Below are 13970 nucleotides of genomic sequence, written 5' to 3' on the forward strand. Positions count from 1 at the left end.
TGATCGCGTACATTTTGTACGATAAGAGCCTGTACGAAACTGTCCCCAATGAAAAATCAAATTAGATGTTGATAGATTTTCAAATTTATATTTAATATTAATATTAATAATAACTAGGTTATAACCACGTGTATTACACGAGTTGAATAAATAAATTTTATATACTAAATAATAAAACAATATATCTTTAAAAACCTACTTTATTGCATGGGTATAATAGATGCAATTTTATATATTAAATAATAAAAAGTTATATATATAGGAACCATATTGTGCGGGTTGAATAAATGTAATCTTATATACCAAATAATAAAAAAGTTATATCTTTAAAACCATGTGTATTACATGGGTTAAATAAATATAATATTGTTTACCAAATAATAAAAAAATTATATCTTTAAAAACCCTCGTGTATTACACGTCTTGAATAAATATAATTTTATATACCAAATAATAAGAAAATTATATTTATCAAAACTAATGGATAAAAACAATAAAAAAATCCATTTTGATTTAGAAAGATTTTTTTTAACAATAAATAAACCAGTGTATTACACAGAGTTTTTAAAGATATAACTTTTTTTTATTATTTGCTATAGAAAATTAGATTTATTCAACCCGTACAATATACAGAGTTTTTTTAAAATACAGCTTTTTTTATTATTTAGTATATAAAATTACATTTCTTCCACCCGTGAATACATAGTTTTTTTTTAAATATAACTTTTTTTATTATTTGGTATATAAAATTACATTTATTCAAACTGCACAATACACGAGTTTCTTAAAAATATAATTTTTTTTTGTTATTTAATATATAAAATTATATTTACTCGACACGTGTAATAAAAGGGATTTTTAAAAATATATTGTTTTTTATTTACTATATAAAATTACATTTATTAAACCGTGTAATACACGGGATTCTAACCTAGTTCTTCTATATATTAAAAACAGTATGAAATGAACAGTAAACAAAAATAGATATATATAAATAAAAATAGAATTTAACTTCTATATATTAAAAATAGTATGAAATGAAATAGATATATATAAATAAAAATAGAATTTAACTTCTATATATTAAAAACAGTATGAAATGAACAGTAAACAAAAATAGATATACATAAATAAAAATAGAATTTAATGAATAGCAATATTACTAAGGAATGAGCTGGTATTAGGTACCGGTATCAAATTTATTAAACCGAGTGTATTTTTGGTACCGGTTTGGCACCGGTATTCATCGGTTTTTGCCCTCAAATACCGGTGCCGTACCAGTACCGGTACCCGTACCGAGCCGTACCGTACTAGGTATATTCGGTATCGGTACCCACTTTTGGGGATTTGGGTAACGGTATTTTCCGTACCGGTTAGTACCGAGCTCATCAAATCATGTAGCAACGTAGCAATGCAAGTAATTGCACCGTTTAGACTACTTTTCATACACACAGTAAGTAAACTGTATTTCATTTAAAGGAGGTTTTATATACACAACTTGTTTTGCTTTATTTTTTGTCTTTTTCTATAATGAATGAATTGTAGCATGTAAAATTAACTTGGATATTTAGATTATTGATGAGCAAATCGTATCAAATCCTGTAATCAAACCGGTATCTTATCGGTACCAAATTTACTATACCAAATCATTTTTTGTACCAATTTGGTACCCACCTTTTGGCGTTTTCAGAATCGCTACTTTCGATTCGACACTGGTCTAGCACCATACATGTATTTATTGATTTTTACCTTCAAATACCATACCGTATTGTACCGAGCATTTTCGGTGCCGGTACATAATTTCGATGATTTTTCGGATCGGTACTTTCGGTACCGTTACCGGTACTGAGCTCATCCATATTTTAACGTGTTAGCACCGTAATAACTGAACTGAAACAACCGAATTTCCAATGTGTAGGACGTGTGGGTCCTATTATTATATATTAGGTTATTTAAAATCGTTTTCTTTAGGACGGAGTGACTATCCTTTTTACGACATTTTTATTTATGTTTTTAATCAATATCTGCTTGCCGTTACTGACATGCGTTTTACAGTCATTGGATTCCCGCCGCAACGCGCGGACGAAAAATCAACTAGTTAATATAATATAAAGTGTTCATGAACAGTGGTATATATTTTTAAAGTATTTATTTACTTTTTTTCTACTTTTTTCATTTATTTATTTATTTGTTTTATACTATGTTTTGAGTATTTACCTTTTTAATGAATTTTTATTCACTATTTAGTTTAATTTTTTTCTAATAAGTTGTACTCGTTAACTTTTTAAAAAAATCTTACCCCGTAACTATATTTATATATTTTCTCAACATTGCTATATAAGTTTTATTGAAAATAAATACCATGTCATTGTATCAAACTGAACCAAAATGGATCATGAATGATAATTTATTATCTCTTCTATGTTTGATTTTTTCAACATTGTGATATAATTTTATTGAAAAAGGATATTGTGCCGCTATCGTACTAGACTGAGCTGAAACGACCGAACAACATCTGTATCGATACAAATATTTAGTTTAATTGTTTTTTGCTTTCGATGAACTGACACTGTATCGCTATTATAACGTAACGAACTGAACAAGATCGGCAACGGTACTTGTATCCATTTTTATGGCTTCATGTTTAATAATGGATATTGTGCCTCTACTGTAGTGAACTGTGCCAAAACCGAAGGAACAATATCAGTTTCGGTACCAATATATTGTTTTTGCTTTCAATAAACTAACATCGCATTGTACCAAACAACATTGGTAGCATGACCTCTACACACTTTTATTGTTTTTGGTTTCAATAATTTTTCATTTATACAACTCTATCCGCGATGGTATATAAATATCGATACCATGACGATCTGAACTGGTCGATACCGTTCGAACACGATTGGTGCCGGTAGTGGTGTTCACTTCTATCGTTTTCGATCGATGTAAAACACATGTTGAATTCTATACTTAGTGTATGTATGATATTGGTACTATAGCAAACCATAGCGATACTGATCCAGTACTCGCAGTACCGTACTGCCGCAAGGCGTGGTCAGATACACTAGTTTACATGATACACAATAGTTTTGACATTTATTGAAGTTTTATATGAAATCCTTAAACTAGTTTACTCGCCCGTGGTTAAAGTTACCTTGTGTTACAATATAAAAATATATCATATGCTTTGTTAAATACATTTTTCCTCAAAACACGTATGTATACCCACAACCACATAATCTTCATTGTATACAACTTGTAGAAATAAAGAGGTATAGAAAATAATTATAAACTACTTTATAAGTATATAAATCAAGTATTTAACTATTTAACTAATAGTATCTTATAATATTATTTTAATTTTCCTTACTTATTTAAATAAAAATTGTGTAATAAAACACATGGCCATGGTTGTACTTGTCGCATTCTTTGGCCGTTGAACACAGATAATTTGACTGGAATTAGTTAAACCATTAGGTCAAACAAAGTCTCCTTTGTCTCACCACAACCATAGGCCAACTAACCTTTCATTAATTCGGTTTGAACGGTCAAGTGGGCAATATAATATTACATAACAAGTTAGAAAGAAATTATTTGTATTCTTGATTAAAAAAAATCATATCTTATAATAACTACATTTACATCTCTATTCATATCTCAGTTAAACACTACATTTATAATTGGGGATGACAAATTGGCAAACTAACCCGAACCAACGGACAAATTCGAAACATTTACGACCAGTATTTTGGTATGCGAGTATGCAACTGGGTAGGTGATTTGTTCGTAATTTTAATATGGGATGAATATAGTATTAGACTATTAGGTAATACTCATCCTAATTACATGAATTAGTATGAGATGAATTAGTATTAGGTAATACTCATCATGATTATATGAATTATAAATACCTATATACCATAATCAAACCCATAAGCATTTTCTTTTATTTTATCCTTGGTAACTAAACAATCTATTAGTTCACTATTTCTTTTACCAGAGTTATACCAATAACTGTTTTATTTTAACTTATTTTATTTTTATCCTTTGTTAATAATATAATAATCTATTAATTTACTAACTTTTTAGTTTTTATGTTTCTTACATTGGGTAGAAAAATATTACAAAAATAAAATTAGTAAAAAATGTATTCGGGAATCCCAATTGCCAATAATAGTTTTGAACATACTAATGGGTAATTCTAAATATACAAGTATACTCGATACTTGACGGGTATTGTCATATATGAAACACAACTTTACTAATGGATAGAAAAGAAAATTACTAATACATGTCTTATTATTATCATTATGGCTAGATCATGATTAATACACACAAAGGTCAAAGGAGGTTAGATTTTTAATCTTCATATTTGCTTACAAAGTATAATAAAAGATTTGCTTACAAAGTATATTAAAAGATTTTTGATGTCTATATTAAAACAAAATTTGATCGCTAAGAGGGTTAAGATGCCATCAACCTACACGGACCCTAAGTATTTCTCCCATGATACGATGTATATGTTTGAGGGATGATATTATGACGTACCATAACCTAATAGTCTAGTACTCGTGGTATTGTTTTTGTCTCTGTAAAAGTGGTACGAGTTTAAATATTTGTAACTATAATCTTAAGTGATATTTATATGAAAAGAAATTGTTGTAAGAAAAATATGAAGTAATACCCACTTGTAGGTAGACTTTATGAGATGTAGTCTAAAATATTAAAACAAATAAATAAAAAGTGTACACTATAATTTCTGTATCTACTAAAAAATTAAAGGTTTTCTACAAAACCTACTAAAATATTAAAGGTTTTCTACAAACTAATGTTTCTAAAGCATGCCAACTAAAAAAAGATTTTTCCCGCAGAAAGATCTCAAACTTTTATAAATAATAGTGATTCATATAAATAAATAATATAACTTAATCAGGCAATGATATATTCTTTTACAAACTATAAATATACAACAATCATTTTTCTCCGCCTCTTTGTTAACTATTTCTAGACAAAATAAGTATAAAAAGATATACCATCACACCACCCCTTAAAATACAATAAACAAATAATTATCATGTGAATCAACCCAAAATAAAGAGAATCAACCCAAAATAAAGAAATATCTATTCATAAAGAGGTTTTTTTATTACTTTTTAACCGCAAATTTAGATCACTACAGTATCATCGTGACACCAACGGAATCACCCGATCTTATACATCTCTACTAGGCAATAATGCCTATAAACAAACTCAAAAGGAAACCAACACAGAATTAAACCCAAGATCTAATGGTCCTAAGCCTTATCCCACATCAAATATGTACTGGACTATAAGTCCGAGTGTAATGGGGCGGTACATCACGTGGAAAGTGGCCATCCCATAACACCGCGGAACACTGCTACAGGCGGCGCTATAGGGGTGCAAAATCTTGTTCCCGTTATACACACAGCGGCGTGAAGGAAGAAAATTATGAAAACCAAACACTCTTTTCATAATTAATAAAAATGAAAATTAATAATTAGGTAATGATGGGTAGGGTCTTTATAACTATGCACTCTAGTAATATAACACCTCATAAAACTCTGTATGACGCGACGTACCACTTGTCACATAACGCCTCTAAAAAAAAACTTTATAATTGAAAGAGAAAAATGCTCGGATAGTCCCTGTGGTTTTGCTTTTTTTCACCTATAGTCCTCAACTTTCCAAAATTACCTGAATAGTCCCCAAGTTTTCAATTTTCGTTCCCGGATAGTCCCTGGGTCTAACTTCAGTTTGTTTTCTCTGTTAAGAGGGTGTGAAATGACAAAAATACCCCTTTCTTAAAAAGGCCAAACCATAGGGACTATCCGAACATCTTCTTCATTTTTATTTATAAAACACCACCACCACACTTCATCTTCAACCTCCACCCACCATCACCCTCCTCCACCCTCCACCATCACCTCACTTAAGTGGGTTTGAAATTATAAAAATACCCAAGAAAACATTAAAAGTTAAATGGTTTCATTGTCAATTCTTTTGATTCCATAAACTGAACTTGGGTTTCCAATCATCACCAGCATCTTCAAAAAATTGCTTCAAGATTTAAAAGCACACCAATTTCTTATTCATCTAAGCAACCTTATTCATCATCTCCGTTTTAAAAACACATTCAATTTAAAAGTAATCTGGGATTTGGGAAAGTAAACCAACCCACCCTAGAACTCACATGTCTTCTTGATCTCTCTGTGATGTTAACAACCCGCCACCATTTGCAGCTCATGACGAGGATCTAGAAGAAGCATTAACGTGGATTCGTATCTCTCTAAACCCAGACAACAGCCAGCAACCAACGCAGCCTCGACCCAAACCGTTTTGCCCCTGTGACCACCACTCGGTTTCCCGGCCAGTATCCGTCACCCAAGATCAGATCTGAAACCAAAATCCGTCACCCAAAATCAGATCTGAAATGAAATTCCAGACGACAAAGTGTGAGAAGGGCGACATAAAGACGACAATGTAGGGACTGGCCATTTAGTGTGTGATTCTGGTCGATCGGAAGTAGGTGGTTTGACATGGTGAAGGTGGTTGGTTGATTGTTTAGGATCAGGTATCCCAGCGGTGGTTGGTCGTTGATTTTCGTTGATTGTTTAGGACCGGGTTTTCTGGTGGTTCGATAGGGTGTTTGTTGGAGACACAGGTGACTGGAGGTGGAGGTGGAGGGTGGTGGTCATTGATCGATGGTGGTGGTGTGTGTTTGAGATTGTAAAGAAAGCTGGAGAAAGGGTTGAGGGACATGAAGAAGAAGATACATGGGATATGATGAAGAAGATAGATAGAAGGGTGGGCCCATTTGTAATTTTAAATAATAAGAAATTAGATTTTTACATTTCAAGTAAGGGCATTATAGTCATTTTACACCAACTTAACTGAGAAAAGTAACCTCCGTCCATGCCAGGGACTATCCGGGAACAAAAATTGAAAACTTGGGGACTATTCAGGTAATTTTAGAAAGTTGGGGACTATAGGTGAAAAAAGGCGAAACCACAGGGACTATCCGGGATTTTTCTCTAATTGAAAAGAAATGGCCTAATACAATTATTAAATCATTATACATAAAAAGTAAAGAAAGTGAGAAGACCAAAGAGAGAGAAAAAATAAATGACAAATCCGTCAATTCATAACTCACCAAAGGGTAAATCCGTCATTTCACAATAATAATATAAGTATCCACCAGTTCGCTTCCCAAAACTTCTCTCTCAGTCCAAAGACCGCCTCATTCATTTTCTCTCTCAACAATTTCATCGAACACCTTGTCTGCGTTACACTACCGTCGTTACACCGTCGTAACAGTTATTTTCCGGCAACAACTCGCCGTTAAACTCGTCATCCACCGCAACCTCTCGCTTACGTAACAATAAAAAACGTGACGTATGGCGGCGGAGACCGAAATAGGTTAAACAATTGGTTATTTCAAGTGTTACGGTAACAAAGGGGATGGGGAAGTTAGGGTTAGGGTTAGCGGTAGGGTGTGCGGTGGCTAGTTGTGCGATCGCGGCGGTGATGGTTGGGAGGAGAGTACGGAGCCGGAGACGGTGGTGGAGAGTGGTTAGGGCGGTGGATGAGTTTGAAGAAGCGGCTTTGACGCCGGTGGGACGGTTGAAGCAGGTGGTTGATGCTATGGCGGTTGAGATGCACGCAGGGTTGGCTTCTGAAGGTGGTAGTAAGCTGAAGATGTTGCTTACGTTCGTTGACAGTCTTCCTGACGGGTTTGTAAATCTGTTTATGGTTATTTTGTGTATCAATTCGCATGCTTGTGGTTTTTGGTTGCTAATTTAGTTTTGTTGTGTGAATTGAAGCATCCTATGTTGTGTAATTGATCCGTATATTTGTTTTTTCAATGCTTTTGAGTTACTGTATATTAATTAATATTTTGCTTTATGAGTTATGACATGTTTAATTGTAATTGTTTTTGTTAATGCTGCTGTTTTAGGGTAATGTATGTTTTTTTTTTTTTTTTTTTTTATGTTAGAATATTAAAGTATGATGATTGTTAAGACTCTGTTTGCTTAATCAGTCTTTTTTGTTTATTTTTTATTTTACTATATTTATAAGTAATGTATTTTGTTTGATGAATTGATGGTATTTGGTAACATTTCACCTCCTAGAAGCTTGTTTGAACCAGTCTTTTTGAAAGTTATTTTGAGCAAATTATGTGAAATTTTGCTTAAATCAATCTTTTTGAAACTTTTTGTTTGAACCAGCTCTTTAAGACATTATCAGTAATTATTGTGGATGAACCAATGGCGTGTTAAATCATCGTGGTTTTGTCAATTGCTTATCTAGCATGGAGTTGGTAGTAACTGTCTACCAGTCTTCTTTTGTGTTGACTTTCAGTTTGGGTGGATTAAATCATCTTGGTTTGGTCAATTGCTTATCTATTATGGAGTGACTGTTTACCAGCCTTCTTTTATTTTGACTTTTAGTTTAGGTTGAATGGTTGATGAAGTAATTATATTGACAAAATGTCAAAACTGAACAAATATTTGAATGGACACATACCATATTCATAGGATATGTCATGACTCGTGATGTAAGCTATACAATTTGTTGTGCTGTTGCTATTTAACTCAGTTTTAACTTTTAGTTAAATGATTTTCATAAATCTCAACAGTCGTGTGCCACATTATGAATTTACTGAGTATATCAGTAGTCATTTGCAAGCATTTATGTCTTTTTGAGTGTAGGAATTAGTTTTCGTTGCATGGTTCGAGTGCAACTTACATGTAAATAAGTAATAGCTTCATGTATTGTACTATATATTTATTGTTCTTGATGTTGACGACCTATATTTGTTTCTCAGGAGTGAAAGTGGAATATATTACGCCTTACATGTTGGAGGGACCTATTTCCGGATTCTTCGAATCCAGCTTGGTGGCCAGAAGTCTATTCTTGGGCATGATGTTGAGCGGAAACCTATTCCACAACATTTAATGACCAGAACAAGCGAGGTATCTGAGATTTGAACTGTTGAAGCAGCATGATACTTTTACTTTTCTTGAATTTTTAAATGTATCTTTGCGTGTGTATATGAATTGATGTGATCTTTTAACTAATATTTGCAGGAGTTTTTCGATTTTATTGCCTTATCCTTGAAGGAATTTGTTGAACGGACGGGAAATAATTCACAGTATTCACAAGGAAAGGATCTAGGGTTTACATTCTCGTTTCCTGTGAAACAAACATCTCTTTCATCAGGCACTTTGATCAAGTGGACTAAAGGTTTTTCCATTGACGACATGGTTAGTTTTACAACATTTTAAAAAATATGCACGTCACTTTTCAAGAACGAAAAAAACCCGAGTTAAGGGTGTACATATAATATCGTTTGATAGCTGACCATTTGAAGTTATGCAACTCTTAACATCAGGTATCTGATGTCATGTGTTTATTATTTCAGGTTGAAAAAGATGTCGTTGAATGTTTGCAAAGGGCGTTGTCTAGAAGAGGTCTAGATATGAATGTTGCTGCACTTGTAAGCGCTTCAGACTCCTTACGTTTATTTATTATTTTTTATTATTAGTTTAAAGATTTGTACTTGCTATACGTTGGCTGTTCAAATTCTCTCTTCTTTTGTATAGATATTAACCTCCACGCTGGCTGATGAAAGAGATGTTTGTGAAACAAACATCCCTTACCACTTCTATAAGTTATCGGCTGTGAACAGAACAACCTAGTATGGCGATTATATTGTTCATAACATTCTAGTTAACATTCAAAGATTATTAGAGAGAAGTTGGCCAACTGTCAACCAACGTCTAGTCATGTATTTTCATTAAAAGACTTAGGTAGCACATAGAACACACATGGTTTTTCATCTTTTCATTGTGTTGGATGGTGGGGTAGGATAAGCAGATCTTACCACCAATTACAGGGCATGTTGTTTTATGGGCCCCACATCAACATGTTTTAGCTTTAGTTGCTTAGTATTCTCAAAAGTCAAAAGCTATAGTCAACATCTATTCACTAATCACTAATCAAAGTGGTGGATTAAGCAGCCAAACTAATAGAAGTGGTAAGGGAAACTTAAATGATTTTTTTTTTTAAAAACACTACCTCTTTAGTAGAGTGAAACATTGTTTTTCTAGGCCTCACTTTCTTTTCACTTTTTGCAACATAACTTTTTTTTTTCCACTTTTTGCAACACCACTTTCTTAGTTTGACACTGGTGGTTTTTAATATATTTTTATTTGAACGTCCAACATAAGAATCGCCGGGTACTCTGTACGCGGCACCCATTGGCCGAAAGGTAGCCCGCGGCAGCCCAACCTGCACGCACGGAGCCCCTAGCCCACCATGCCACCAGTTCCGGGGAAAACCCGACCCTGCATCCGCCCAAGGGCACGACAATGCAGGCCGGTAAAACCCGGGTGGATCAGGAATCGAACTCGAGACCATTCAGCCAGGAGTCTTTCCTTCATTTCCCCATAACCACTGAGCTATAAGTGACCTGTAAAACAAGGGTATTTTAGGAAAGCTGTCAAATGGTGTTCCAAAACTGAATCATCATACATGATACAACCTTATACATGGATTCCAATCTAAACAGGTGAACGATAGTGTGGGGACGTTGGCTGTCGGGCACTTTTACGATAAAGACACAGTTGCTGCAATTGTAATTGGAACCGGCACCAACGCCTGTTATTTAGAGCGGGCCGATGCGGTTATCAAATGTCAAGGTCTTCTTACGACTTCAGGAGGCATGGTATTTTTGGTCTTTCAATTATAAACTGTTTTATCTAAAAGACTAAAACCCTTCACTACACTTATGTAACTTATGTAACGTAATGTTAATCAGGTTATCAACATGGAATGGGGTAATTTTTGGTCCTCGCATTTGCCTAGAACGTCATATGACATCGATCTTGATGCTGAGAGCCATAACTCTAATGATCAAGTTAGTTTCGTTACTTCGTATTATTTCAAGTCTCTACTTGCAGATAATTTTCATTCTGTATTTACCACATTTTTTTCTTGATAATTATGCGACTAATACAGGGATAATGCTGCAGGGTTTCGAGAAAATGATATCTGGATTGTATTTAGGTGACATAGTAAGAAGAGTTATTTGCAAGATGTCTTTAGTGTCCGATATTTTTGGACCCTTTTCTTCTAAGTTGTCTACACAATTTGCGTTGAGGTATACCATTTTTTATTTAGAGTAAATTACTTTTTGAGTCCCTGTGTTTTAGTGGTTTTAACCACTTGAGTCCAAAATCAAAAAGTTTAACGCCCTGAGTCCCTAGCCATTTATTTTATAACGTTTTGAGTCCAATTTTGTTTATTTTATAACGATTTGATTTTGGACTCAAAAGGTTAAAATTTGGATTCAAAAGGACTCAAATGGTTAATGAAAATGCTTATAGGGACTCAGGTCGTTAAACTTTTTACTTTTTGGACTCAACTAGTTAAAACCACTAAAACACAGGGACTCAAAAAGTAATTTACCCTTCTATTTATTTTTCTTTGAAGTAGATATGTGATTCTAAAACTGTTGTGGTGGTCCTCTGTTTATATTCTAATTAGTATATGTGCAATGTGCTAAAGTAGCCCACTTTTTATGTTCTTTCTTTTTTCAAATAAAGTGGCATTCTTTCTATTATAAAACCATCTTTTCCTTTACCCCTTACTAATTTTGATTCAACGTATCCCAAAAGTTTCATGTGAAGAAAATTAAACTTTTATTGTTTGTTTATATTACATAGTACACCGTTAATGGCGGCCATGCATGAAGACGACACCCCGGACTTGAGTGAAGTTGCAAAGATTTTAGAAGAAACCTTGGATGTAAGATTCTTCCTTATAAGTTGAGTAAAACGCCATTTTCGTCCCTGAGGTTTGACCAGTTTTGTGCCTTTTCATCCAAATTTTTGTTTTTCCGCATCTAGATCCAAAAGGTTTGAAATCTTGCCATTTTCATCCGGCTCATTAACTACATTCATTTTTCTCTGTTATGCCAGGGTATTTTCGTCTTGTTTGTTAACTTAAAAGGCAATTCGGTCTTTTTCAGGGGTATTCAGTCTTTTACATAAAATGAAAAAGACCGAATTGTCCTAAGTTAGCAAAAAAGACGAAAATACCGACTAAACGGAGAAAAATGGATAAGAGTTAATGAGCCGGATGAAAATGACAAGATTTCAAACCTTTTGGATTCAGATGCGGAAAAACAAACCTTTAGACGAAAGTCACAAAACTAGCCAAACCTCAGGAACGAAAATGGCATTTTACTCTTATGAGTTTCTATATTGGCATCACAAATTTGACCCATTTACTTATGAATGAGTTAACTATTTATTTAGGTTTGCGTTTATTTTTTGCATCAACAGATTCACGATGTCCCATTAAAAGCTAGAAAACTTGTGGTCAAAGTATGTGACGTGGTGACAAGACGGGCTGCGCGGTTGGCAGCTGCAGGCATTGTCGGGATCTTGAAGAAGATTGGTCGAGACGGGACAGGTGGCATTACGAGTGGAAGAGTCAAAGGTGTAAAAAGTGGTAAAATGAGACGAACAGTGGTGGCAGTAGAGGGGGGATTATACACGAGCTACACCGTTTTTCGAGAATACTTAAACGAAGCCGTAGCAGAAATACTAGGGGAAGAAATCGCTCCGTACGTTATTCTGAAAGAGATGGAAGATGGATCAGGGATTGGAGCAGCTTTGCTGGCAGCCTCAAATTCTGCCAGAAGTGTGGATACAGTACAGGTTCTATGAACAGATATATTTATATTTATATATAATTAAGATATAAATATACATATATAGCCTCCCCTCTCCTGTAAATTGTAAATGTTTCTTTGGTCTTGTGTATAGAAGGGAAGGTTGTAAATGTCATATAGCAGTAGATGAGCTTGTGGCAGTTCTTTGTAGTTTCAGAATGTGTTCATTCATTTCTAAGCTAAAATAGTAGCAATTTGGTGGTAGAATTTATGTTTTTAGTTTATTAAATTGGTAAATAGCCGAGGACGAAGTGGTTGTTAATTCATTTAGATTGTCTGGTTTTCGTTTTTGTTATTTATGTATCCTTTACTTTCAGATTAGTTTCAGTGTGGTCGATTTATTGAAATAGCCAACTTCATATTTGTTATGGTGACGTGTCGACGACAGGAGGCCGTGGCCGCTTAGATATGTAAATAGAATGATGTAGAGAAAAATAGATATGTCCATGTTCCCCTAAGACCATGTGTAGTGGTAGAACCTTATAATGCCCCCACCATGGGGCATTATACGACACGTGGCGTCCTAGTCAGCAAGGGGGCATTATAGCAAAAGTGGTGTAGTGGGTATAATGCCCCATAATGCCCCTTCCAATTATTAAAAAGGATTAAAAAAAAAAAAAAAAAAACTATATTCAAAGTCATCCACTAATATTAATTCCTATTGGTTAGTCAAAGGTCAAGATTCCTCCCTTTGTTCCATTTGAGCGTTTTAAAGAAAACGCCGCCTGAACTTTTTTTCCAAATTTTTGAAAAGTAACGCCCCATGTAATGGAGGGGTAGGCGTTATAGGGCGTTTTTTTTGAATTTTTTTTAAAGAAAACGCCCCACTACACATGGTCTAATGGCTAATGCCTTTACTAATGCTGAACAAAGATAGTAAAGTAGTTGGGGAATGGTTGCAAAATGTACGCTTAAATCAGCTAACAACTCGATCTAACCAAACATTCACCACATGCGGTACATCTTAAACATTTAATGCTATCAATGGTGTACCCTCTTTCGTTTTGCTAGAATGTATAGACTTCAAAAATGTTATCCGTTTAAGTTATCATGAATCATCGCAGCAACGGGCAAAGCCTGCATCATCTGTAGGGTAAAACTAACATGTCTCACGGCGATGTGGCACTATGCAAAGTAAAATGTTAATTTTGCCTAATAAGAAAACTAGTAAAGTTGGAGGTGTAAGTACTATAGGTTTTAAGAAATCTTT

The 13970-nt window shown here is 34.0% G+C and overlaps 1 protein-coding gene across 1 annotated transcript; it reads left to right on the plus strand.

Annotated features, from left to right (window-relative positions):
* The first annotated feature begins 7249 nt into the window (after positions 1–7249).
* Positions 7250–13081, plus strand: LOC110898440 (hexokinase-3). Its single transcript, XM_022145225.2, has 9 exons — positions 7250–7751; positions 8846–8993; positions 9108–9284; positions 9443–9517; positions 10592–10747; positions 10841–10939; positions 11055–11182; positions 11748–11829; positions 12369–13081. The coding sequence occupies exons 1-9, from the start codon at positions 7480–7482 to the stop codon at positions 12753–12755; spliced, it is 1524 nt and encodes a 507-aa protein (XP_022000917.1). The 5' UTR covers positions 7250–7479; the 3' UTR covers positions 12756–13081.
* Positions 13082–13970: the final 889 nt, after the last annotated feature.

Source organism: Helianthus annuus, chromosome 13, assembly GCF_002127325.2.
Source record: "Helianthus annuus cultivar XRQ/B chromosome 13, HanXRQr2.0-SUNRISE, whole genome shotgun sequence".
Lineage (NCBI taxonomy): Eukaryota > Viridiplantae > Streptophyta > Magnoliopsida > Asterales > Asteraceae > Helianthus > Helianthus annuus.

What these genes read in the sequence shown, in the direction of transcription:
- LOC110898440 (XM_022145225.2), top strand. Translation starts at nt 7,480, where the DNA reads ATGGGGAAGTTAGGGTTAGGGTTAGCGGTAGGGTGTGCGGTGGCTAGT. An exon ending in GTTGACAGTCTTCCTGACGG is followed by an intron (nt 7,752 to 8,845) that starts GTTTGTAAATCT and finishes TTTGTTTCTCAG; the next exon opens with GAGTGAAAGTGGAATATATT. An exon ending in TTACGACTTCAGGAGGCATG is followed by an intron (nt 10,748 to 10,840) that starts GTATTTTTGGTC and finishes AATGTTAATCAG; the next exon opens with GTTATCAACATGGAATGGGG.